The sequence below is a fragment of the Cryptomeria japonica genome, chromosome 2, assembly GCF_030272615.1.
Source record: "Cryptomeria japonica chromosome 2, Sugi_1.0, whole genome shotgun sequence".
Lineage (NCBI taxonomy): Eukaryota > Viridiplantae > Streptophyta > Pinopsida > Cupressales > Cupressaceae > Cryptomeria > Cryptomeria japonica.
This window is the reverse complement of record NC_081406.1, coordinates 192161983-192186602: the sequence shown is the minus strand read 5'-3', so window position 1 is coordinate 192186602 and position 24620 is coordinate 192161983. Positions and strand designations below refer to the sequence as shown.

The following is a 24620-nucleotide window of genomic DNA, read 5'->3' as shown; positions in this document are numbered from 1 at the left end:
GTTGAGAAATGAAAGCAGACCTATGATCAGACAAGTGCAGTGACCAGCAGACTTTAGTCAGACAAAGCAATCACAAGACAAGTCTTGCAAACTATGGTGCCAGTAATAGTAGCATATTTGTTGCAGAGCATTCAAGAGTTCTAGAATGTCATAAGCACTACCCCACCTGTACTCAGGCACACCTCATGCCACCAGATCAACAACAAGTTACACTAATAGAAAATGCTTTAGGAATAAAACAGAAACAAATGAACATTTGCATAGAGATACAGCTTAATCCTAATTTTAAAGCACACCAGAACCAAAGGTTCAAAGAAGATTCCAGGAGATTGATGAGAGCTGCCCGATCTGTTTGTCTGTTTTGGACAAACTCACAGTTTGTCTAATTCCATAAACCACCGAGTTTTTTGTGGAACATTTAATTTTCAGACAGCAAGACCTTTGGTTTGTCAATTTATAAAAGCCCCTCATAAGCCCTGATTAGAGGTTTTGTGATTGCAACAGCAAAAGCACAAGATTATACACCATTGAAGAAAATTCATTCAACAGTGCTGGCCAAAATCAGACTGCAGGGGAACTGGCAGATCCTAATGTTAATGCCCAATATTTAAAGGTCCTACAACAACAGCAGATAGCTCTGGTAGTGATGCAATCAAGGTAGACAAAAATGCTGGAGTAGTGATTAAGCCAATCCCACAACAATAGACCCCAGCCAACAGGGGCGAAACTCTGGATTAAGCAGGCAAGTTGACCCAAAAGAATTTTGGTCTGTCCGTGGGGAGAATGATCCATTTATTTCCAGCAACTCCTATATGGCAACTCGGCAACTTTTTGTCAGCCAGTAGCTTGAAATAGGCATGCTAAAGCACTAAAGCTACAAACAGAGTCATGTCGTATCATAATAGTTTTATTATGGTAATAGAGCAATATTTTTTTGAACCAAAAATGTCCTGAGGTAAAAAATAGTCTAGTATGCAGCACTAGGTAGTCAATGCAGTAAAAGGTTTTCTAAGCTTGTTTGATCGACGATTCTGTAAGAGGAATGCTGCTTGTGCTTCTGTATTGCCGTCAGCAAAGCAGCATTCCATCTGACTCCGAGCTCAACAGGTACCGTTCTGAGCTTTTGATGTAATTATTAATATATTCCATCTTTGAATATTTATCAAAATAAGTTGCACAAAACTTGGAAGTGGGTATGATTTTCCAAACAGAAAGACCTTCAGAAACATGATTCCCCAGTCACCCCAAAAATCTGGAGAAGCTTTAGGAAATGACTAATGAAAAACAAATTATCGAAAAATATGGACTGAAGGACACCAAAGAAACCCAAATCTAGATATGTTTCAATCCAAAATGCTACCAAACACCCAAGAACACCCAAAAAACACTGCAAAAATAAAACCCAGTAATTGATTTCCTGCAACAAAGGCCCAAACTTAACTCTCACCTAGGATACATTCTGAGTTACACCAGTATTGTGACTGGTCAAGACATAGAATTACTATGCACATATATTAAAATTTTAGTTTCTGGTTTTAAAATGGTTTTTTGTTAATTTGCAAGTCACTTGTCACATGCAAATAGCTGCATTAAAACATCAGTTTCTCGGGAAATGGGCTTTAGAATGTACTAGCCTCTAGTTTGTGATTTTTTTAATGGTTTTCTGTTAATTTGCAAGTTGCTTGTTGCACACAAACACTGGCCTAAGAAACATCAGTTTCTCAGGAACAGGCTTTAGAATGTAATAGCCTCCAGTTGTTCCTTTTCTGAAAACACAAATGGCAAACATGGAAGATCAAAAGATAATTATGTTCCCAAGATGTGCTTCACAGTAATTTTCTATGTTCCACCAATAATGGGAAAAGAGTACCTGGAAACTTCAGAAATGGTAGTGTTGATAATTGAAGAGACAGCTAGGTCAAAAAAATGAAGAAAACTTTAGGGTACACTTCTTAAGGAAACAATAGAAAACAAGGAATTGGCAAGAAACCGCATCGAAGATTAGAGAAACTTCCAAAAACTCTAAGATATGATATTGATAACTCCTGGAAACTTGAAACTTTCAAAAAGTTGGACTTCAGCATCAGTTACTCTTTGGAAACTCCAACAGAATAGGAAGAAATTACCTGAGACGTGTTTCAAGGATCCTACCCTTCTTCAGGAGTTTCCAGGAATCTCTCAGAGGCAAAAAGGTTTCAGAATCCAAAGAAAAGGATTTCCAAACTATCAGAAATAGTTTTCAAGATCTCAGAGTACCGTTTGCAACTAAAGAAGATCATTTTACAATAAAGACCATTTTGCACAACAGTAACCAAATTAAAAATTCTGAGTAAACTTTAAAGAAATGTAAACACAACAAAGGAATGGTAAACTTAAAGAACTGAGCGTAATTACAAATAGCCCTGTGACAGAAGACCCTAAATGAAGGTTAGTGCTGATGGGGATGAAAGCATGATGCCATCACAATAAACCATCATTGGCACTTGCCAGTAGGAACTTTTGACAAACCACTATAAGAACTGGTACAGAAGAAACCACCAGAATATGTGATAAGATTTTCAACTTTAACCATCAGCTGATCGATATCCAGGGAAATGGTGGCAGATACAAAGACCATAAGATGAAAGTATACCCCCATCTGCAGTCAAAAACTTGTACTAAATGAAGAGACCATAGATATGTAAGAAAGTCAATACATGAAGTTACAAATAACTACATATAGACTATGTCAATAGAAGCAGCTGTTAAAAATGGAAATTAAGGCTTCACTTTTATCTTTTCAATCTGCACAATGCTTTAACACTACTGTGAGGTTCATTGCTCTAGTTTGTTCCAAAGAATATTAACTGATAAATACTTTTATCAGCATTTACTCTATGGTTTGCACTTGGTACAGTATTTTAATTAATATATACAATATATATAAATTTCCATTTACCAAGAAAATAACTTTACACAAATGCAATGCAATATGATTCACTAGACATGGTGGAAGAACTAATGCATGGCACTCAAGATGTTAAAAAGCTCAATTTGATACACGTTCACATTCAAAACAGTCATCATTGGACTCTCTAGAATATTAATGGCTCATTTCACTCTGACACAATTTTTAAAATATAGCAATTATTACTGTAGAAAGGTTGTGTTGTACTTATAGCCTTAATGCCAGCGGCAACCTTTGAAAGACATGTTCAAAATTGTAGTTTATGGGCAAACATCAGTAGATTCAATACACTAAGATGCATATCTCTATGATAATGGTTTACAGTCACACAATTGAAACAAAAACAACAGAAAAAACTATTGCAACACCAAAAATTTAGTGTATAACCTGAGAGATCTTCCCATTTTTTAGGTGATATCGAACTCCTGACCAGTCAATGTACTGTGTAAAATGTGAATAAAATGCTGACAGAGGATATAAAAAATTATCAACCACCATTGCTATTAATACCTGTATCAAGAGACAGTGCATGCCCAGGCACTCATTAAGTGAAGAAATTAGAAGAGAAAAGTCATTTATCCACTAAGCCCACTAACTAACAAGTTAAAAGTATAAGCATATTATAAAATAAATACAAATGTAAATGATACATACAAGACCCCAGTTATATTGACTGATAGAGACACGTGGCTCCTCTGGAGATAGTGCATTGCAAAGCTCAATTTCTACTCTTGTAATGTTCCAAACAGAAATAATTTCTATTACGGTGCATACAGCCAAGCAACCTACAAGAATCAAGCCTGTAAAAAAGAATTATCAGGTCCTATTCTTTATTCAATTGGAACAAGGGGAAAAATTGACTAAAGAACATTCAAAGATCAATACAAAAGATTCTATTAAAATATCATATACCCTATAAATTAAATCAACCAATCAAATTAACCAATTTATAAGGAATTTTCCATATCAATAAGAAATCAAATGTCCAACCTTTGCCCCTGTCAATGGGGTAATTGAAAATAATAAAAGAAGCAAAGCTCAAATTGAACTCCAATGGCACTTCTAAAAGTAATCCTGTGACCTGGCAAGAGCAGGTGGAGAAGTGCATTATTCTCCAGGTTTGTTTGTGAAGGGGTGATTTTTTTTCTTGGATCAAGGACAAATGATGAAGCCTAATCTTTAGCGCTGCTGGGTCTTAAATTAGCCCCTTCTATGGGACGCAAAATGACGGAAGTTAATGGGGACTTTCTGATAATGATTAGGGGATACATAAATAAATCTTTGAATGACTTGAAGCTCAAAAATTTCATAGAAGAATTCAGAATATAAGTACTCTTTTTGAGTCAATCTCCTTTTATCATTGTTATAGGGAGTATAATCAGGTAGCTGGTTGTTTGGCAAACACTAGGATTTCTCAATTCCCATTCTTGGCTTAGACAAGTATTGATATGGAGAAGAAAGAATTAGGTGATATTTTAAAGGTGGATTACTTGTTCATGTACTCCTCCTGAGCCACATTTCTGCTTGCCTTGCATGAGTAAGGTTTGATGGCTGCTCCAAAAGATGGTATGATTATAGTTTATATAAGTTAATTGGAAGCCACCATACCAAGAGCCACTATGTGCCTCCGACGTGTGGCACCAACAAAGGCATGTTATTTTAGTTGTTCAAAGGGTCTCTTTGTCTATGCCATTTGTGTCTTTTTTTACATATGACAAGTTGTTATCGGGGTGCTTGGTTAAGCCATAAGACAAAGCTCCTAGTATCCATGTCTATTGCTATCAAGATGAGTTAAAAGATTCACAAATATTCACCTTATAGTGGCATGCATAGATGGAATACTCGCAAAGTACTCGGCGAGTTTTGAAAAACTCACTAATTTTTTTGCTCTGCGAGTTTTACGACTTTAACTCGCACAAAAACTCGCCGAGTTTTTGGGAAAAACTCGCCGAAAAACTCAGCGAGTCTTTGGAAAAAACTCGGCTGCATAAAAAAAAAAGGCCCAAACATAATTTGTTTCAAGTCACTCTCATTCTCTTCATTAGAATATATTGGCAGGATGTTTGAGAGTGGTTTCAGATCTGTAGGAGTTATAATGCAAATTCTAGGTTTTAGAAGATCTTTTAAATTTTCAGGCTTAGTCAAATTTCAGTAACTAGTAGGCTCCTATCAGCATAAGTCACATTTCAATATGTCTTTTTCCTTTCTTATACTTTAAGTTATATTTCATGTATATATTGGCAAGACGTTTGAGAGTGGTTTCAGATTTGTAGGAGTTATAATGCAAATTCTAGGTTTTAGAAGATCTTTTAAATTTTCAGACTTAGTCAAATTTCAGTAACCAGTAGGCTCCTATCAGCATAAGTCACATTTCAATATGTCTTTTTCCTTTCTTATACTTTGAATTATATTTCATGTATATATTGGCAGGATGTTTGAGAGTGGTTTCAGATCTGTAGAAGTTATAATGCAAATTCTAGGTTTTAGAAGATCTTTTAATTTTCAGACAATCAAATTTCAGACCTATCTATCTTCCTATCACTCTTCCTCCATCCCCTCTCTCTACCACTCTCTATCTCACTCTCTCCTCTCTCCCCCAAGATCTAGACCTATCTCTCTACCTCTCTCTCTCTCACCCTGAAATCCCTGCAAGGGGTGCTACGCTGAACCTCATTTTGGCGAGGTGGAGGAGGCACATCAAACTCCTAGGACTAGACCCTCTAGTTCTATTGGACTAGACCCTCTAGTTCTATATCTCCCCTATTTTTCACTAGAGCTAAGAAGAGGAAGATGTAAAATGTTTTGATGTAGTATTTACTTTTAGTTTTAGAAAAACAATTTGCTATTTCATTTTGTTTCAGTCTATCAATCACTAGTATTCCATAAGAGGATGCCATTTTGTACCCAATTTGCATTTAAATCAATCAAATATATCTAGACTCAGCTTGTTTCTTTTGAGTTCCCATTTATTGACTCATTGGATGCATCTCCTCACTAAATTTTGCAAAAAAAATGCATTTCTAATTAAATTTAAGCAATTTTTAAGTTGCCGAGTATTGGCCGAGTTTTTCCCGAGTTTGTTTTTCAGGCCTTGGCAAGTTTTTGCTTTTGGCGAGTAGTTCAACTATGGTGGCATGATCTCAGACCATCACCTAAGGTGAACCCTTCATGTTGATTTCATTACAACGTTAGGTTTTATTGAATATAATCTGAGTGGAGATGGCATAATTAACACAAGGGAGAGACGAACTCACACATCAAATGCAAAGAATTTTGCCCCTAAATTGGGGGCCCAAGTGTCTAACATGGCAGTTAGTAATCCGCAGGATTTGGTTTCTCTACATGTCAAAGTGAGGATTATGGTTTACAAGGCCAAAAACAAGTATTTAATGACATCAAAATCTGAATATTATTACATATTTGGATTCCTTTCAATTTATGCAAATTAAAAAATATGGCACCTCATTTCAAGTCTATATGCAAAAGTTGTGGTTTTTGGTAGATTGGAGAACAAATATTGTCAAAAGTGGTGGTTTTGCAAGTGCTAGAGATGGTTTTAAAAGGGTCAAGAGCCAAAACAGTTTTGAAACCACGTCTCTGTTGCAAATGGCAATTTTGCCTATACTCGAAAAAACATCCCATGATATTCCAATTTTTGTCATCTCTTCAAGTTCTCTAATGTTTTGGCTTCCTATTGTGATGTAAAGGCACTGTCTAGCCAATTGTAACCTGAATTGAGCAATTAAAAGGAATATGAATGGATTTATGTAGCAAATTGAGCAAGTTCTAGGTTCCTAAAGTTTATCGTATAAAAACAAGTAGTAAGGCAGAGGGTTGTGTGTAATTTTAAAGGTCACTAGGAATAAACTAGATCTGGTTTAAGCTGTTAATTCAAGCCCAAGAAGATTGGACCATTGTATATTCCATATTCGTGTAGTTTAAGAGAGAGTGTGCTCACATTTGTGGGCGTTCTCACCTGCAAGTGGGTTTTCTCCAGGGTAATCACTTGTGTTAGTCTGTGTGGTGATTTGGCTCTCTCTAATTTTCAACATTTTCTCGTTAATTTATACTTCAAATAATTTTTAGTCAATTGTTTTCTTGTTTGAATCAATAAGTTGGACACTTTCATATGGAGTTTACAGGTAAAGTAGTATCAGAGCCATTTCTTTTCTTGTGGAGTTTGTTGTGGTTCAATTTGTAGGTACACAACATAGAGCAAGTAAAGAAGATAGTTGAAAAGCATGTTTACTCTTTTTTCTAATAAAACTAATACTTGAAAATGAGCAAATATATCTTTTATTCACACATGAAGTTCTTACAAAAGTAGACCAAAAATGATCAGCTAAGAATCAAACTACTTTCTTTGATTATGCAAAGTTTATTTAAAGAGCCCAACAAATATCAAGCAAGACACAACCAGCTCCCAATTAACTCCCAAGCAAGACACAGAGTAAACTATGATCATCAATAGATTGAAATGGATACAAATCATTAGAAAAACCAACATATTCAGAATACCAGCTATGTATAAAGAATTCATTTTCCAATGACCATACAATCGTAACCTGAACAACAATCTGCAAGGGTGGTTTCAGCTGCAAGTAGAAAGAAAAACTAACAAAGTAAACTATGATCATCAATAAATTGAAATGGATGCAAATCATTAACAAAACCAACATATTCAGAACACGGGCTATGCATAAATAATGCATTTTCCAATGGCCATACAATTTAACGAACTATGGCTGAGGACCAATAAACAAGAAACACAATCTGACTGTGAATTAAACTTCAAATATACTTCACCCTGTAGATCATTGAACCTAGATGATACTATAGGCACTTCAAAATTAGCCGAGTGGAGAAGATCCTATGAACTTCTCCTGGAGGCCCAAGCAGTGCCTTCTCCCAATTCACAAGTCTATAGGAAGAATTTCCTATTGGTGCCGAAGCCATTTTCTGAGGAAGAATCAACTATAGAAGGTTGGAGAGTAGCAACAGAAGATTCATAGAGTAATTAACAAAAATCATGGAGTAATTTAACAATAGACAAACAATGCAGCAAAAATCAAGGACTGAAGGTTCTCCTAGCTAGACCATGCACTACAATTTCCTTGAGCAAGCCATACATCACTAGGAAAAAGAATAGATTGTACAAGTGAAGGAAAAACCAATTTCCATTCAACAGAATCTGGAACAATCCATATGATTGTAGCAAGAGGCCTTTCAGATCATACAGTGCAAATGGGGTGGTTGCTCGACTGTATGCTAGACAAAATAGATCATATAACTTGAGGGAAAACTGCTACTGAATGTACGGTAGAAAAGTGAGACCATGCAATGTGCTGCAATAAATCATTGTGTTGTACAATTTAACTTATTTTAATTGACCATATGGCAAGCCAAAGGGTATTTGTTTATATAAATCCTCTCTGATAGGCAATGCAATGCAACTTGGAACCTTTGTCCCTACTTTGGATGGTTGTACAATGGAAAAGAAGGAAACCTTGTTATCATAATTTTAAAATTTTCTCCCTAATGGTTGCCATATGGTAGAAAATGACACTTTCAAGCTTTTTATTTCTTTTGTTCTCTCCATTTTCTCTTCCTTTTTCAATGGTAAAGAAAGACTTTTCAAATTATTATTGTTAATTTCTTTTGGCATGGCTAGCCACAAGGTAAGCCTGGGATATTTAAAATTTTAATTGGTGGTTAATATGATAGTAAAAGGGAAATCCTTATTATAAATTTGCTCCATATATGGTCGTATGGTGGAAAATAAAGTACCTTTATCAAAGTAGTCAGATACTGCTCTGTCCCTCCTTGGGCAAGCATATCCCTATATCTGAAATGGATACGTATCCGATACAGCCTGGATATACATCAGATACTATACCCACACATGCCCAAAAAACCTTGATTTTCTAACCGTGCCAAATACTATGTAATTTGATTTTTTTTTTAAATTGACCTAATCTTCCTAAATTATATATAAAGACTTCATTCATGTGATTTAAAAAAGAAAAAAAATTGGTATAAACAAAACCTACACCAAATCAAAAAGACAAATGAAATAGTTTTCTATTTCAGAAACCCATATTTTTAGGTTATCTTCCAATGCAACTCTACTACTTTTGCATATTGTAAATTGTTAAATCAACTTATAATTATTTATGTAGCAATTATGTGTCTATATTGCTTTTGAAGCTAAGTTACCGATTCGGGTACAGAATCAGGGATTCGGCAAAATAAATTTTTCCTTGGGTACGGGTATATATATATATATATTCAAACATCAAAATTATAAAATATAATTATATAAACTACTCTTCAATCATATAAAAGACCTATAAATACCTTATTCTTTGCATTGAAACAAGTCTTAGTGCATTTTTAATCAACTGGTGCTTGTTAATGGCTTTTGTAGTACAAATTTCCTGATTAAGGAATGTTTCTTGTTCGAAAGAACCATGATAGTGTTACATTGATTTCTGTCCTCCTTAATGATTTTGATGGTTTACCAGCCTACTTGTTTATTTTTTAATCTGAGCATTAGCTTGCCCAGGCTTTGGATGTTTTACGAGCAATAATGTTATTCTTATGTAGTTTTTTGCATAGTGCTGAGACTTGCAGATCTGAGTCCATGTCATGCTCAGCTAGTCTGCAGCCCTAATTTGCATGCTCGCTGAGACTGGGAAGAATAGAAAATCAACATGAATGAAATTTTCAAACAAAACCATTAAAAAGCTATATATTTATTTTTAGAGGCTAACATGGCTTAAGGCCTGGATATGTGTCATGCCCCATCCTAAACCCTAGGGCAGCCTTCATAATTCCTGATCGCAGCATTCAGAAACCCTAACCAAACCCTAGTCGTCCCTTAGTATAGGCAAATAAATGCATGGGCCGACCCGAGGGAAGAGAAATCAGAATATGGGCATGCCCTATCTTGAGCAAGCAAATAAAAATTAATTGCTGATGAGGCCAACCCCACCTAGTTTCGGGGAAGTTATTTAATAAATAAAAATAAGTTTTGGTGTGTTGGGGCCGACCTGAGTTATGGCGCCCATTTTGGGAGAAATAAGTTTAAATTAAATATCTTTCAAATGCTCCTTTGGCTGACCTAATTGAGGTAATATGTCTTTTGGTTGAAGAGGGACATTGGGTGTATAAATAAAGGTTGATTGGAGGTCATTTGGGCAACCATTCCTAGAATATCTTTCCAATCAAAAGCACAGTATAGGAGCAAAAAGTCAGATCTTTAAGATCAGATTATAAAGGCAGAAAATGGGGAATGTCTTCCAGATCTCATAGCAGATTTAAGAGCAGAAGAAATTATTGCAGAGCAGCACCAGTATACAGCAATCACCATTATTAATAGAAACACAATCTGACTAAAGATTGATATAATCACAAGAATAAATGACAAAAGATTATTTGAGAAAAAAAAAAAAAATTATCAATACAGGCAGCGGTTTATGAACAGTTGGGATTCATGAAAGGTCGTGACCACTGCTGAAGGGTCATCAACTCCCAAAGGACATCCACCTACAGAAAGTGATTAAGATATATATAGAGGGCACACTGGGGAAGCAAGAGAAAAGCATCAAACAGGATCAGATTGGATTCAAGGCAGTCATATTCAGGCATACAGAAATTTATTATTATAACTGTGATTTGGTCAAAAACTAGGGTATTTACAAAAGGGGACATTACAATGTGATAGCTTTTATCTTAGGTGTGGGCTCCTATAGAACCCGCATCTAACCCATAGAAAATATTCCAACCTTCAAATGAATGTGACCATGTTGGACATATATAAGTCATCAAAATATGTGAGAATGTTATCATGCATACCAGTGTTTACAGCTGATTCACTAAAAGGGTAATTGCTGAACGTGCATCGGAAAGCAGCAATGAGATGAAAGAATGCCATAACGAAAGGTGAGACATAACCCCACGAACAATAGCAGTGAAAAATAAATAGACCACGGTTCATCATCCAGTTCACATTTGTGTTGTATGACTCGAGAACAAAAGTCTGCTTCCTCAGGTAGTTCCAGTACCTGCATGCCGATTGCAGATTAAACAAAATATAAGAACTACTGACTGTAAGACTGTAAGTATAAGGTATAGATCACCCAAAGATAATAGTGAATGCACCTTGAAAAGGTAAGATCGCTTGATAGAGGATGAACAAATATTGCAACTGGGGGAGAACTAATAAGTCTCTTATGTGCCCCTGTAAATTCAGAAGGTCAAAAACTAATGAAAGTGGACTGTGTAATAAAGTATCTAAAAAAAATATGAAATTTCAATGTCCTTTTAAAAACTAATTACTTTAGATGGCTAAGTAACATATACTAAAAGACAAGTATAACATATTGGTATATAAGGATAGTTAGCCGAAACAATTATGAAATCTGTATTTTATGCACTTCTGAGAACTAATGGATGCATCAAGAGTTAATGCAATATTCAAGTGTTAACCCTCACTGCAAAAGTGAACCTATACAACACAAATTTGAAGGCCAACATAAAATTTGTCATCACGTACAGTATTGGAATTGCAAGCTTTAAAACTAACTGCCAATGCTAAGAAAGGCATGGATGTCATGTAAAAAAGATAATGTCTACAGAAGATCAACAAAAAAAGGAACCTGTTAAAGAATCCAACAAAATAAATACAAGTGCAATAGGAACTAGTTATTCTCTTGCTTTTCAATGAATTAAACTCACTTGTCAATGTTCTCAAAATAGTAAAAAATAATGGGTCTTTATTGATCCTTTCAGACATGTTCCATCTCCAGAAATGATACTTAATATATTTATTCATCTGGGTTTAATTTTGACAAGGAGCACATCTATCCACACCCATGCATCTGATGATCTTCATAGACATAAAATTATGCAGTCAAATAAATAATGCATAATGCAAGGATGATAGATGGTAACTAGAACTACGTAGGTAATAAGACTCGATATAAAAATTTATAAGTTTTCGCTGCAGTAGACTCACTTTTTTCTTTTCTTTTTAAATTGAGATTTACTTTTGTGTTTTCTAGAAAATGTACAATTGTAGTCCCAATTTTTGTAGCATAATTTGGATATATCACCATAGAAAACAATGACAAGACACTAAAAAATGAAATACAAGAAGTAAATTAGATGGCAACATACCAGCCACAGCAGCAAGAGTCATATCATCAGAATAGCCTCCATTGCGAAGCCCCGTAACCAATCCATACCGATCTGTCCTGAAATCATCTGCATGCATCTAAAGCATAAGCAAAACCAAAATCTGTTAGTTTAACTCTAAGGCATGCAAACCAGTCAACATTATAAAGATTAGGACCTCAGCAAGAAAAGAGGATAAAATTACCATCATGCATCCACCCCAAAGAAAAAAGGTTCTTCCACCAGTAGCGAAACCCATCGAACAAGGCTGTAAACAAACAAAATCTCATGAATATAGACTGCCTCTGGCAAGTATATGGATGCTTAAAATAATTGCCATACACCTATCATCTGAATGGCAAATTTGAATCAATTTCACTATAAACATAATGGCCACTCTAAGCTACATCGGTGTGCAATTTAAAAGGATCATTATGTATAACTAGCTAATCCCATTGAGTGAAGAAGAGATTTCCTACTAATGATTTGGCAATATTTTATCCTAAGACTTGACTTACCTAACAACATTATATAGGAACAGCTCTGTAATTGTATAACTGTAATTAACTCCATCTCCACATTTCTCAAAGGTGTATCAAATCTACTAAAAGAGAGAAACTAAGACTTTTAAAATTAATAAAAAATGCCTGCTCATCTAAAACACAGTATTCTTCAACCTCGTTACTTCCTCAATTTTATAAAACATCATTTATTAAGTATTATAATAAACTTATAGTGTATAGATATAATAGTAAACAACAACTTGATTTATTTGATTCTTAGATCCCCCAGTTATGTGCTTTCTGCATACATGTGTATTGGGCTGAAACAAAATTAATAACAACCTGTAAGACCTGCATATTTGAACCACCATCAACACCATAAATGGCCAATGCACAACAACTAAATTAAAAGTTACACTACAACACCATGCCCTGTCCGTCTCCCTTAATGTGCTTTTAGGTGATGATAACTCTTATTTCTCTGGCATAGCTTAGCAAACAGTTCTAACTTAGTTCTCATTGACACCACTTAGCATTGTTAATCTTCTTGACAATAACTTGGACAGTTCAGTTCATCAATAGCAAATATATACAGATTTGTTGGTGCATCATCTCCCCTGACTATTAGTTGGAAGTACAAAGAGAACGACTATAGGAATTTCCATAACTACTATTACTCGACTTCATGACTCATATTAGAAGAAATTATTAAATGAGAAGACATGAATCTTATGCTCATGTTTTACAATGAAAAATCATTTAGTCATCCATTTAAAACAGTCATTTTTATGTAAATACATAATCTATATTCTTTGATCCTTTGCTGTTTAAATGTAGAAATGATAATGTCCTCTTTCATAATCATTGTCCCAATTCCATCTATACTTACGAAATCCCCATCCATGCTGTAAATTGTTTGAGCAATATCTTTTTTCTTAAAATTTTAACTTTTTTATTACACGGTGGAAAACAGAATATTTACATCAACTGAGCATTATGATTACAAGGAAAGTTTCTCCCTACAAAAGGAAAAAACCTCAGTCTTCACCCCGATGGATAATGAATTCACATCCTTTTCAAAACCACTTGAAGCTTAGCTTGTACTACCAAAATTAAATCTGTCTAAAAGTTTGCAACTTCCTTCTATAAAGTGTGGATAGGTATCTTCCTGGAAAGTAGTCTGCTTCCTTATAAAACTCTGCCACCGCCCCTTTTAGGGCATAGTCTGCTTCCTTATAAAACTGTCACCACCCCTTTTAGGGCATAGTCTGCTTCCTTATACAACTCTCACCACCCCTTTTAGGGTATATTCTGCTTCCAGACAGGTCATGGGAAGGTTTCCAATGCCCAAGACTGATCCATAAATGACAGCAACTTTTCTTGACAGGATTAAAGGCCACAATTTGCCCACTGTTGACCTCCAGCGTCTTCATTCACTGAAAACCCTAGGGATGTGGATATTCAACAGTATGAGAGATTATTTGTGGAACCACCATTTCCTATGGAATATCTACCTAGAAATAAGTGTGGAGACTAGAATAAGACGAAGAAAATAACATTGCAGCTAATCATGAATTAAAAGAAGCATTCAAAAGAATTATGGAATGTGAGCTTTCAAAGTTGTTTTTTCATTATTTAAAACTAAAAGAGAATTTTTTAGTTGAAATGAAATATGAAAGTCAAGGAATTTCTACTTGTCAAAGACTTAAGAATGTTAGCTTTCAACCACATTTTTGGATCTGACACTGGTCTTTGATCTAGCAGCCCATTTTGGGTATAATTTACTTATAGTTATGATTTGTTTCAACAATTATGGTCACATCACCTAGAGGAGGATGTTGGATTTATAGAGATGTTGTGTGAAGCCTATTTGTTATACATGCTACAGCAGGGGTAACACCTCAATATGGTGTAAGAACTCATGTACAACAAAGCCAATAAGTCTGCAGCAGTCTATATGAACTGATAAAGGAGCTTGAATGTTGCCCATCATAAGAGCAGTCAGAGAGCTTACAGCCATTATACAAGATAGGACCAACCATTAATATCAATATTCAGTTACAGGATTATTGACTTCTGCCTCAGATTTGTATGAACAGCAATCTGGGTTAGTTCTCCCTCATTGTTTCTGAACCTATCATTGCAGCAGTGACATTAGTGCATTTTTTATGAAAGACTTAACAAGGAGTCAAATCAGTTGTCTTTTCTTACTATGTTATTCATATGCACTGTTAAACATTGTTCAAGCATATCTGAAATACATACAAATTCAGTCATTTACCATCTGTTTGACAAAATCCCTATGAATTGGAAGTTGTAGAAATTGAAAATTTGTTAAACATATTTGATAGGTGATCTTACATATTTGTGAAGGAACACATATGGAAGGAAGCCAAACGAAGGCAAGTTCCTCAAGAAGTCATTTGTGATAACCAGAGAGTAAAGGAAGAAGTAGATATACTACTTAATCTTATGCCAAGGCTCCTTGCAAGACATCTCATAATACTTGAAGAGCTATGTACCAAACAAGATTGTGAAGCACACAGATAACAAATAAGGCAACATTATGAGGATAAATATTAAATGTTGACAAGAAAAGAAGAACAAAATATAGATCAGTGTTGGATTCTACAAAAATTAATGCCCTTACACCCAAACAAGAATGGGAAGACACCAAGAAGCAGTCAAATAACAAAACAAGAGGTAAGGCGATCTTTAAGGATCATAGAACAAAGAGAGTGAAGGAGAAGACTACGAGAAGTAGCTGACAAAATCCCAACCACACAAGCCTCAAGTCAGAGCCATCTTGAGAAGAGAGTCAAAGTTGAAGCATGAATCAAAGTATGAGCCCCAATGGGGAAAACAAAAACACTTCCACTACAAGAAATCGTACACGGGCAGAGTGGGAAGAGATAGCAAGGCACTTACCACTACCTGACCAAGCACCAGTCGATCTTTCTGATCAAGTGAGAAAACCCAGTGCTGGTGGACAAAGCAGACGGGAGATGAGTCTAAAGACTCAATGTCAAAAGCCCATGAGAGTAACATTTGAGGCATTGAAAGTTTGATGAATGGAGGAGAAGGCTTGGTTATTGAAGGATCCATGCCAAAAACTCCCAAGCCAAAGGTGTACAAGAAAAATCTAACGGTAACTCAAGTGTTTGGAACATTGAAGCAAGATGAATTGGGGATTCTCACACGATTGAGAATGCAATAGGAGCACCAAAGCATCTAAATCAAAACTCCCAAGTAAGTAGGTTCGAGGCATTGAGTGTGCATTTGAATAGAAATATGGTGACTCCCCATCAAGTCACAGTATTGAGAGAGAAAAATTGCCCAATGTAATGTCCCAAATTAGAGATACCCAATTTTTGCCCTAATTGAAGTGGGATAGGGGTTAGAGATACCTGTTATTTTAATTGAAACCCTGCAAGTAAGTTAGAAAATATTCAATAATCACATGTTGCATTAAATGGATCTATTAATTTAGGAAACACCAATTATACATATGTAAGAGATAGTCCTAATTACAAGATTAAATTATGCTTGAGAGAGGTCAGTCATAGAGGAGCATAGAATAGGTTGACTAGATAGGGTGCCCTAGAGACCCTCTACCCTAGGCCCATGGGCGGGTCTTACTCCCCCTTGGCCTCATGTGGCCCATGCCATCCATATGAGGTGGAATACCTAGTGAGGTATCCTATAACCGTTTTCCTTAATCTTGTCACCCTTATCCTACGTCACATGATTAACGCATTCATTCACCATGATAGAGAGCATGAGGACTATCACAATAGGGTGCCCAGAAAGTCTATCCTTCTTAGGCCCAAAGGCAGCACCCTTTGTACCCCTTTGGCCTCATGGGACTCCCCGGTCTTATACCATGAGGTGGTGTGCCTAGAAGGTAACCACAAAACTGTTCCCCTTCTTGTAATCCTCTCTCCCTCTATCATCGCTGGAAATAGACATTGAGAACATATGCAGGAATTTACTTGACATATAATAAACCAATTACAGAATATAATTAATCAGATTCCTATTTACTGATTTATATATAAATTAACAGTCATAGAGCATTATATCATAAATCATGAAATATGCAGTAATAATGTATATGGATACAGCATTTTATGCTATGCACAGAAATTCATACCAACTGTAGTGGTGGGTCGAACTGCTGAGAGGAATAATTACTGATTATATTCAAATCAGAAACCTTCGATTGCTTGATCATATGAATAAATGCTCTCCAATGAGATCTCATGAGTATTAATGCTGATTGGAATGATTTCCTGATTTATTTATATTTATTCTGATTTCTATTTATTAGTTCCGACTCTCTGAATTTCTGAATATTATCCTCTTCAATTGATTTTTTCTTCCTTTTATACCCTCCAATACGCGGGAGAAGTCATGCCTCTTCAATATTCCTCCCCTTTGAAAGAGTCGCAACTCTTCCTCTTAATTGCTGGCTTAAAACCTGACTATATTTTAATTGTTTCTTAGTCTAGAAAATCGCTGCATTTAATCTTTTCTTAATTGTTTAAATATAAATCGCAGCACATAACAATATCATCACTGCCTATTACTTACTGCTGGTGCATGACACTTATTTAATACGTCTCCTTTATTTCTTTGTCTTCTAATATAGTTTGTCTTCTAGCATATTTTGTCTTCTAGTGCCTTTTGTCTGCTAGTGTGGCTGAGTGGTTTGTCTTATTAGGCAAAACATTTAATCTTTTTTGTTTCTACGGGAGATGTTGATTAATTTCTTTAAGGGACATTACACCCAAATTCATAGGCAAAGGGTTAGAGGACCCTATGAGACATTGTAAAACCTATGAGACGATTTAGACAATAAATGGTTGGGACAATAGATCCTATTGGCTACAATCCTTCCCACTAACTCTACAAGGCATAAACATACTTGTTGACTAACTAAAAGTATCATATAATTAATATGTAAATTAAGATATCTACAAACATCAAGGAGATCTTGCATCCTGGGGGCTATTTCCCAAATAGAGGCACCTGAGCCATCTCCATTTATTCATTTTGTTACTGCAATTTGAGCACCATGTTTCTCTCATTGTAATTCTAGGCCTCATGGATTGATACAAAAGCATCCCAGCCATCCAATAGATCCTTCATTTTAAGGGCTATTTCCCAGTTAGTTTCACCTCAAGTGTCACTATTTCAAATTTTTGCTAGAGAGAAGAAAAGACAGCTGAACTTTCTTCGTCCATCTCAAAGTTTGAGTTGGAGATGAGATTCTAAAGGAAAAGAAAAAAATAAAATCCCCTTGAAGAAAGAGCAACTATCTCCCCTCCATCACTCAAAGGGTGAATGGAAGAACATGGATTGTTCTCCTTTCTCATGCAACTCTAAAAATGAAGATTTCACAGTTGAGATTTTAATCAAGATCACATCTAGCAAAAGGAAAAAGGAGATCAATGCTCAAAACTTAAGCTAGAAAAATATCATTCTCACACATTGTAGCAAAGTTCAAAGCAAAAGAACTAACATAATCATCATCTACCCTAATGCATGGTCTGATAATGTCCATAGGAGTTTCTATGCCTAGGAAGACTAAGCTAGAAAATCCGAGGAAGAATGTTCTTCCCATAGAAACTCTACCTACATACAAAAACAATGGACCTAGTACAGAAGGGAGAAATCTAGCAACGCATGCTTTCTCCCTGTAACTTATGCTACAAGTAGAGAGAACTAGAAGGTTCTTGAAATTGACAGAAAACTGATCACTAATGGTATCTTCAAAGGTCAAATGAATGACCAACAATCACATTGTCAGGTCAAACTGCAGAACTAAGCATTTGCAGCATATAAGATAGATATAAAATACTACATTTTTCATTAATTTCTCATATTACTCAATACATCAACAATTTCACATAAATATAGAAACACACAATATTTTAGTATTTTGTTCACAAACAAAACTTACAACTCAGTGCCTATTTAGAAACTTAAATTAAAACAAGCAAATTCAACTTTGGGACTTTCTAGCAAGTTCTCTCACAAGATGCATTCACCACTTGACAAGCTTCCCTTTATTTGCCATATTCAATCTTCTCAATTGATAGAAAGGTTTTCCAAAACCAAGGGCGCAAAAGTTTTATCTGACAATTCCAACCCTTGGGGCTGCAAAATATTTATCTCTATGGTTATTGCATTTTACTGGAGGGAAGAACAAATGATGGAAACAATAAAACAATGCCCCTTCCAATAGTTAAAACACCCCAAGTGTTGAGTTGGATCCTGATTTACACATCTACATATGAATGAGCTAAACTACACCTCAAGTTCAAAACCTTGACATGCCTCCAAATTTCATGAAATGGCAGACGATATACCCATGTTGTTGGAAATCATCCTGTGAGAAATTCTCAATCGCATCCAAGAAAACCATTCTTCATGTCATGTGGAAAAGGTTTAGCTATCCCTTCTCTAGTATCTCCAATTTTCATGATGGTATGGGCAAGATCATTTGCAACTTCTCAAAATCATTCAAATTATCACACTATAGAAAGAATGATCAAACATACCTTCTCTAATAGCCTCCAAAGTTCATATGGTCAGGAAATGGGTTGCGTGCCCTTTCTACCACTACCTTGACCTTTAACATTGTCAATAGAAGGGACAACCATTCCTTACCTAGCCTTCTTCAACTTTGACTAAACAGAAAAGTTTATTTCTCATTCAAAAACTTTTGATTTCTCCATGTTGGGATATGCGGTGTACCTCACTTCTCTATATGGCTTTAACAATCTCCTATGAATTCATTTAATGTGGAGAAACTTTCTTAAATAAAATCTAAATATGGCACAGAGTAAATTTAACACCAAACTTCTTAACAGAAAATAACTTCATAAGAATAGAAATTTTCTTCTAATTAAATACACGAGTTTTCAAGTGCCACTTGACAAGGATAGATCTCAAGGCCACCTTTAAAGGAAACAAATGACTTTACCACTTGAATTCTTTTAAATTCCATGGAATAAATACAGAGATAACATTTACCCTTTTAATTTTCTCATTTTCCATTTATTTTTCTTTTCAAAAGAGGGGGATAATCATCTTGTGCACCTTGAAATTAACAAATATGCACAATTCACACCATGATGTCACAAGCTTCAACTTCATTCATAGCTATCTTCTCATCTCACTTGGCCACCACAACCATGTGCCTAATTATTAGTTTGAGTGACCAAACTCTTACCAAACACAAGCCCAATGATTATAGTGGTATTTTGTCCACATTTATAAACTCATTGATCACTTGTTCCCTTTGAATAATGTTTACACGTACATCTGTTTCTTTTAAGTTCTACACAATTGACATTTACATGCATACCCACCGATGCATGTCTGGATCTCCACTTGGTGATTCAGTGTCATGTTTGGCATGGCTATTGCAGGTCATGCAATTGATATCCTTTTGTCAGTCCACTCTCACAGATGCACAGACGCACATATACCTTGAGTTGATTTATGAATTTTTTTGTCCCCAACCGATTGTTCATCCTTGTTTTGTCTATCACATTCCATTCAAGTGTAGGCTTTAACCTCCATCTAGTGTTTTCCACATCAAGACCAAAAGGACCATATCCACAAGCATATTTTCAAAATAACACAACATATAAAATGTCTGAAAAAAATTTACTTACACTTAAATCTTCAACTGGAAATTTTGAACACATTCGATACCACCTCTACACCTTCAACCAATCCTCCAGCTTTTGGCTTTTCTACACTATAAAACCAAACTATTTCCCCTGAGTTAATGCAACCATTATGCTTTTTTAATACTAAATCTCAATCCAGACACCCAGTCAAACATTCACTCGTCAATAGATTCTTAGGTATGTTTCTTGCAATATGTTTGCTGACAAGGACAGTTCAACACAGCTAATATGTCTTAGCAAGAATCGACTACTAGATTGCCACATTTTCCTCTATTTTTGTGCCCAAGAGCAACAAGTAGAATTCCTCAATCTTCAGTTCTACTATATAGGTATCATGTGTGAATGCCTTCATCTTCTACTATCATCAATATTGCTTTTGCTATGTTTTCGATCATCAATTTGCAGTATCCAACTATTATTGTACAATTCCACTTTTTGGTGAGTTACTAATCCATGTATGCAATTGGACATATATCAACATCTCCACGTGGGAATAGAATTTTCTTGTAAACACAATCTTCAAGGTCTTTCTAATTTGAAAGGAAAATTTGATGAGATTGGCACCTACATATTCTTTTTCTCTTTTAATATATGATTTAACTATAGCAATAAAAAACTGTTTAGACTAGCACTTCCAAACATCCTTCACTATTTTTTACCAAAGCAACACGTTATTACAACAATTATGGTGCTATAATACAATGTCATTTGTTCACTCCTGCCCTTTTTCTGTTTATAATGCAAACAACCTACACTGCACTTCTGGTTTGCACAAAGTCTATGGGATTCAATAGCTATTCTCATGTCCAATCTGATACAAGATCACCATCATCAGCTTCTCTTAACTTAAGCATTCGTATTTTCATTTTCCTGAGTTTTGTGACCTATTTTGATATAATAGCACGAAGGCATGTTGATTTAATCAAGGTGTTGTACCTTGTTAGTTCTTCACCTAGGTTCTAATTACACATATCACTTAAGTTTACTTAGGGACCACATAGGAACATTTCTACTTTCAGTGGTATTATCACATTATCACTTATCCACCTTTAGTGGAACTTCCACCTTTCATGGTTTTATCACACTACCACTTTTCCACCTTATGTGGGTGAGAGGTTATCATTGTTATCTCATATCATAAGATTAAGACACTTGTCCTAATCTTATGCCTTCCTATGTTTCACCTTGGCCTACTTAACCAAGGGGTCTCCTATGTACATTCGTCTATCGTATTACATTCTTGATGAGAATACTATTTATTCTTATCATATCGATTCTCTCTTGTTATTGTGCTTTCCATTAGGCCTCTAGATCTTAGGTGGCTATCTCCATAGCCAAATCTTACATTGTATCAAAGCTTATAGAGTGTCACTGGTTAGTCATTTTGAAATATTTATGGTGAAATTTGGGTGATTTGTTTTTGTGCCTTTATATTGCAGGTCAAAATTAGAGCTTGTTGGGGAAAATTTGAGGTCACTATGGGATTCATAAGGTTCAAGAAAGTTAGGTTTGCCTTTTGTTTCGTCCAAATCGTACTCCGGAGGCCAAATCTACAAGGGTTTGAAGTTTGGAGGTGGTTACCAGATCCAAGAGGTACCTGCAATTTCTGAGCACTTTGGGCCAAAACCAACCCTGCCATCGCGCTCAAAAGGCCTAAATCAGCTAAGATCGATAGTCAATTCGTCCAAATCGGAGTAGTTGACTTGGAGCCCTCAAAAACAAATTTCCCTCCTTGGCTATATGAAATCACTATGGAATATTTTGCTAGCGTCAACATTTTGAAGTATTGCGCAATCAAGTACAACTTCTATATTAAAAAAAATTGATTTTTTTAATTTTTCTAATTTCATTAAATTGAAAAACAAAATTTAAAAATTAAATCAAAACACATTTTTAATAGGCGATTTACTTTTTGTTTTTGAAAGAAAAAAAAAATTATACCCTGTGGGTACTGCAGGGTACCTGAGAAGGTACCTGTTGTATGCAAGCTTTGTTGGGGTATGCAGGTCTGCAGGCCTACTGTGGCAAGCGGTACTACCGCCTATCATGGCCTAGCCATGGCAGGAGTCAGAACCCCCTACCCCACAGATTCTTTTTTTTTGATAGAAAAATTTCGTTTTAGTTTTTTTAAGCTTTTTATATTTTTAATAAACTTAAAAAAACATTTTTTAATAATCTTTTTAATAAAAATTTAAAACAGTTTTTCTTTAATAATGTTTTTTATTAAAGTTCTAAAAATTTTTTACTTTTTGTCACATTTTGAATTCTTTTGGTGTAGTATTAGCTCTATTTCTTCCTAAGGGGAGGAATGTTGTTCGACATCATTGATCATCTTCAACAAGAGATCCTACATTGAGGGGGGGCTACATGGTCTCTCTTCTTCTTTCTTATGGGGAGGGCGGGGCACTTTTTCCTCTCATGGGATTTTGTCTTTCTCATTCTTCTTTGAGAGTATTTTGTATTTTCATCTCTCTTTTGTGGAGGAGTTTTGTCCCACTAGATTTTCTCCTTTCCTACATTTGTGAGAGATTGTCTTGCATTTGTACATGGGTACTGTTGACGTGTCTAAAGTCGCAGAACTACGACTTCATCCGGCCAACACAGAATAGAAATACTAAGAATCATATCCTCTCTTGAGATAAGGAAATCCCTAATGTTGTGTGAATTTGATCAATGGGGATGAACTCAATGTTTTGGTTGTCAGGTTTTGATTGCAGGATAGCTTAGCGGTTTGATGTGTTTTGCTGGAAACACAAAGGGGACTTAAGGTTAGACGGACGGCTTCAAGCGAGTTCCCTAAAGTTTAACAGTTCTATATCATCTGATTTCACTTGGATTGATATTATCTCAGCTTGATTGTATGGTTTCTTCTTGATAAAAAAGGGGAAAAAAGGAAAGGGGAAAAGAGATAGAGAATATCTAATTAATTTATCTAAGATAACATATTCAGGAAAACAGACAGAAACCTCAAAAAAAAAACCCGATTTAACATTATCAGCTAATAAAACACAATGTTGCAAAATCTAGTGCAATCTTCAAAGGGAGCTGAATTTTCATGCTACTAAACATAAATGCAGAACTTGACATCCATTCACTTGATGTTTAACAACCGAACTAAATACACAAAATGGGTTCAGATTGACCATGCAAGGGGAGTGACAATCAGCCAATCCTTAATGGTATGAACACCAAGGTTTCTATCAAATGTTATCCTAAAAATACTATCTGAAAACAAAATGCACAACAAGAATATTAAATGGTGAAGAAGGAGACCATGCACTCACAAAGAAATGAAACAGCTTTAATTTTCATTAATTTTGCATGAATTTCGCCAAAGTTTCAGCAACAATCTTAGACTTCTTACCAAAATAAGGGAAAACCAACCACTTTAAATAGAGCTTCAAAACTCAGATGAATGGCTAAGATTAAAACAAAACATGTGGTCCAGATTCATCAATACAACATAGTACCCATGCCCATAAATAGGAGGCAAAATATCAACAACCACCCAAGGAGGAATAATAACTACCTAAAAAGGCAATTAATAACTACCAAAAAGCAGCTCAAAAAGTGCACATGCACGGAGCTCAAAATTTACAACTGACTTGGCAGTTATACATGAACTTTATGGCCAAAAAGTGCTTTTTTTAGATTTTAAAAGAGTTATGCACTTTATGAAGGCACTTTTTCCTTTTCAGTTGTAGACCCCTTTTCTAGAAATTCATCCTCGGCGTCCAAATATTCCTCCCAAAAGTCCCAACCTACCGCACGTTCTACTCGAACATGGTCTTGAAATCTGATGCATAGCTGGAACAACACCATGAACCGAGGCATAGGAGGATGGCTTATTTTATATTGTATGCCCTCCAAATGACAATCTATATGCTTTAACCCATCCTTCCAGTCGGACCGATGAGCTTCAAAACACAAAATGTCTGAATGCAACCCACTAGCACACTCCAAGTCTTCCGTGGAGTAGGCGACCTTATCCATTCTAAATCTATCCTCCCAGTCCGACTGCACTAGGTCATCGGACAAACTATTTTTCCAGCCCAAAACCATAGATCGGAGGATCCTTCCACCAATGTCCTTCAAGATTTCCTCGCATTCCACCTACTCTTTATTAATGGTATCTTTTGTTTCATTCTTCATGGTGGCGGTCCAATACCATTCTTAAAGATGTTGATGTCATGAGGATCCAGGATGGCGGACAATGTAGGAATCTGCACATGGGTCCAGAAAAGAGCCCTCATGAGGGGAAGAGTTGTAGCAACGACCTCACGAACC

The 24620-nt window shown here is 35.6% G+C and overlaps 1 protein-coding gene across 4 annotated transcripts in view; it reads right to left on the bottom strand.

The window, feature by feature from the left end:
* Positions 1-24620, bottom strand: part of LOC131049143 (uncharacterized) — an 84848-nt gene that overhangs the window by 3830 nt on the left and 56398 nt on the right. For 3 of the 4 annotated variants that reach the window (XM_057983171.2, XM_057983173.2, XM_057983172.2), the window contains 6 exons: positions 12330-12392; positions 12128-12224; positions 11111-11189; positions 10805-11013; positions 3602-3747; positions 3335-3457 (listed from right to left, as the gene is read on the bottom strand). In XM_057983171.2, the coding sequence (XP_057839154.1) occupies positions 3335-3457; positions 3602-3747; positions 10805-11013; positions 11111-11189; positions 12128-12224; positions 12330-12392 (717 nt within the window). The remainder of the gene's footprint in view (positions 1-3334; positions 3458-3601; positions 3748-10804; positions 11014-11110; positions 11190-12127; positions 12225-12329; positions 12393-24620) is intronic. The other variant, XM_057983174.2, reaches the window with a different exon arrangement.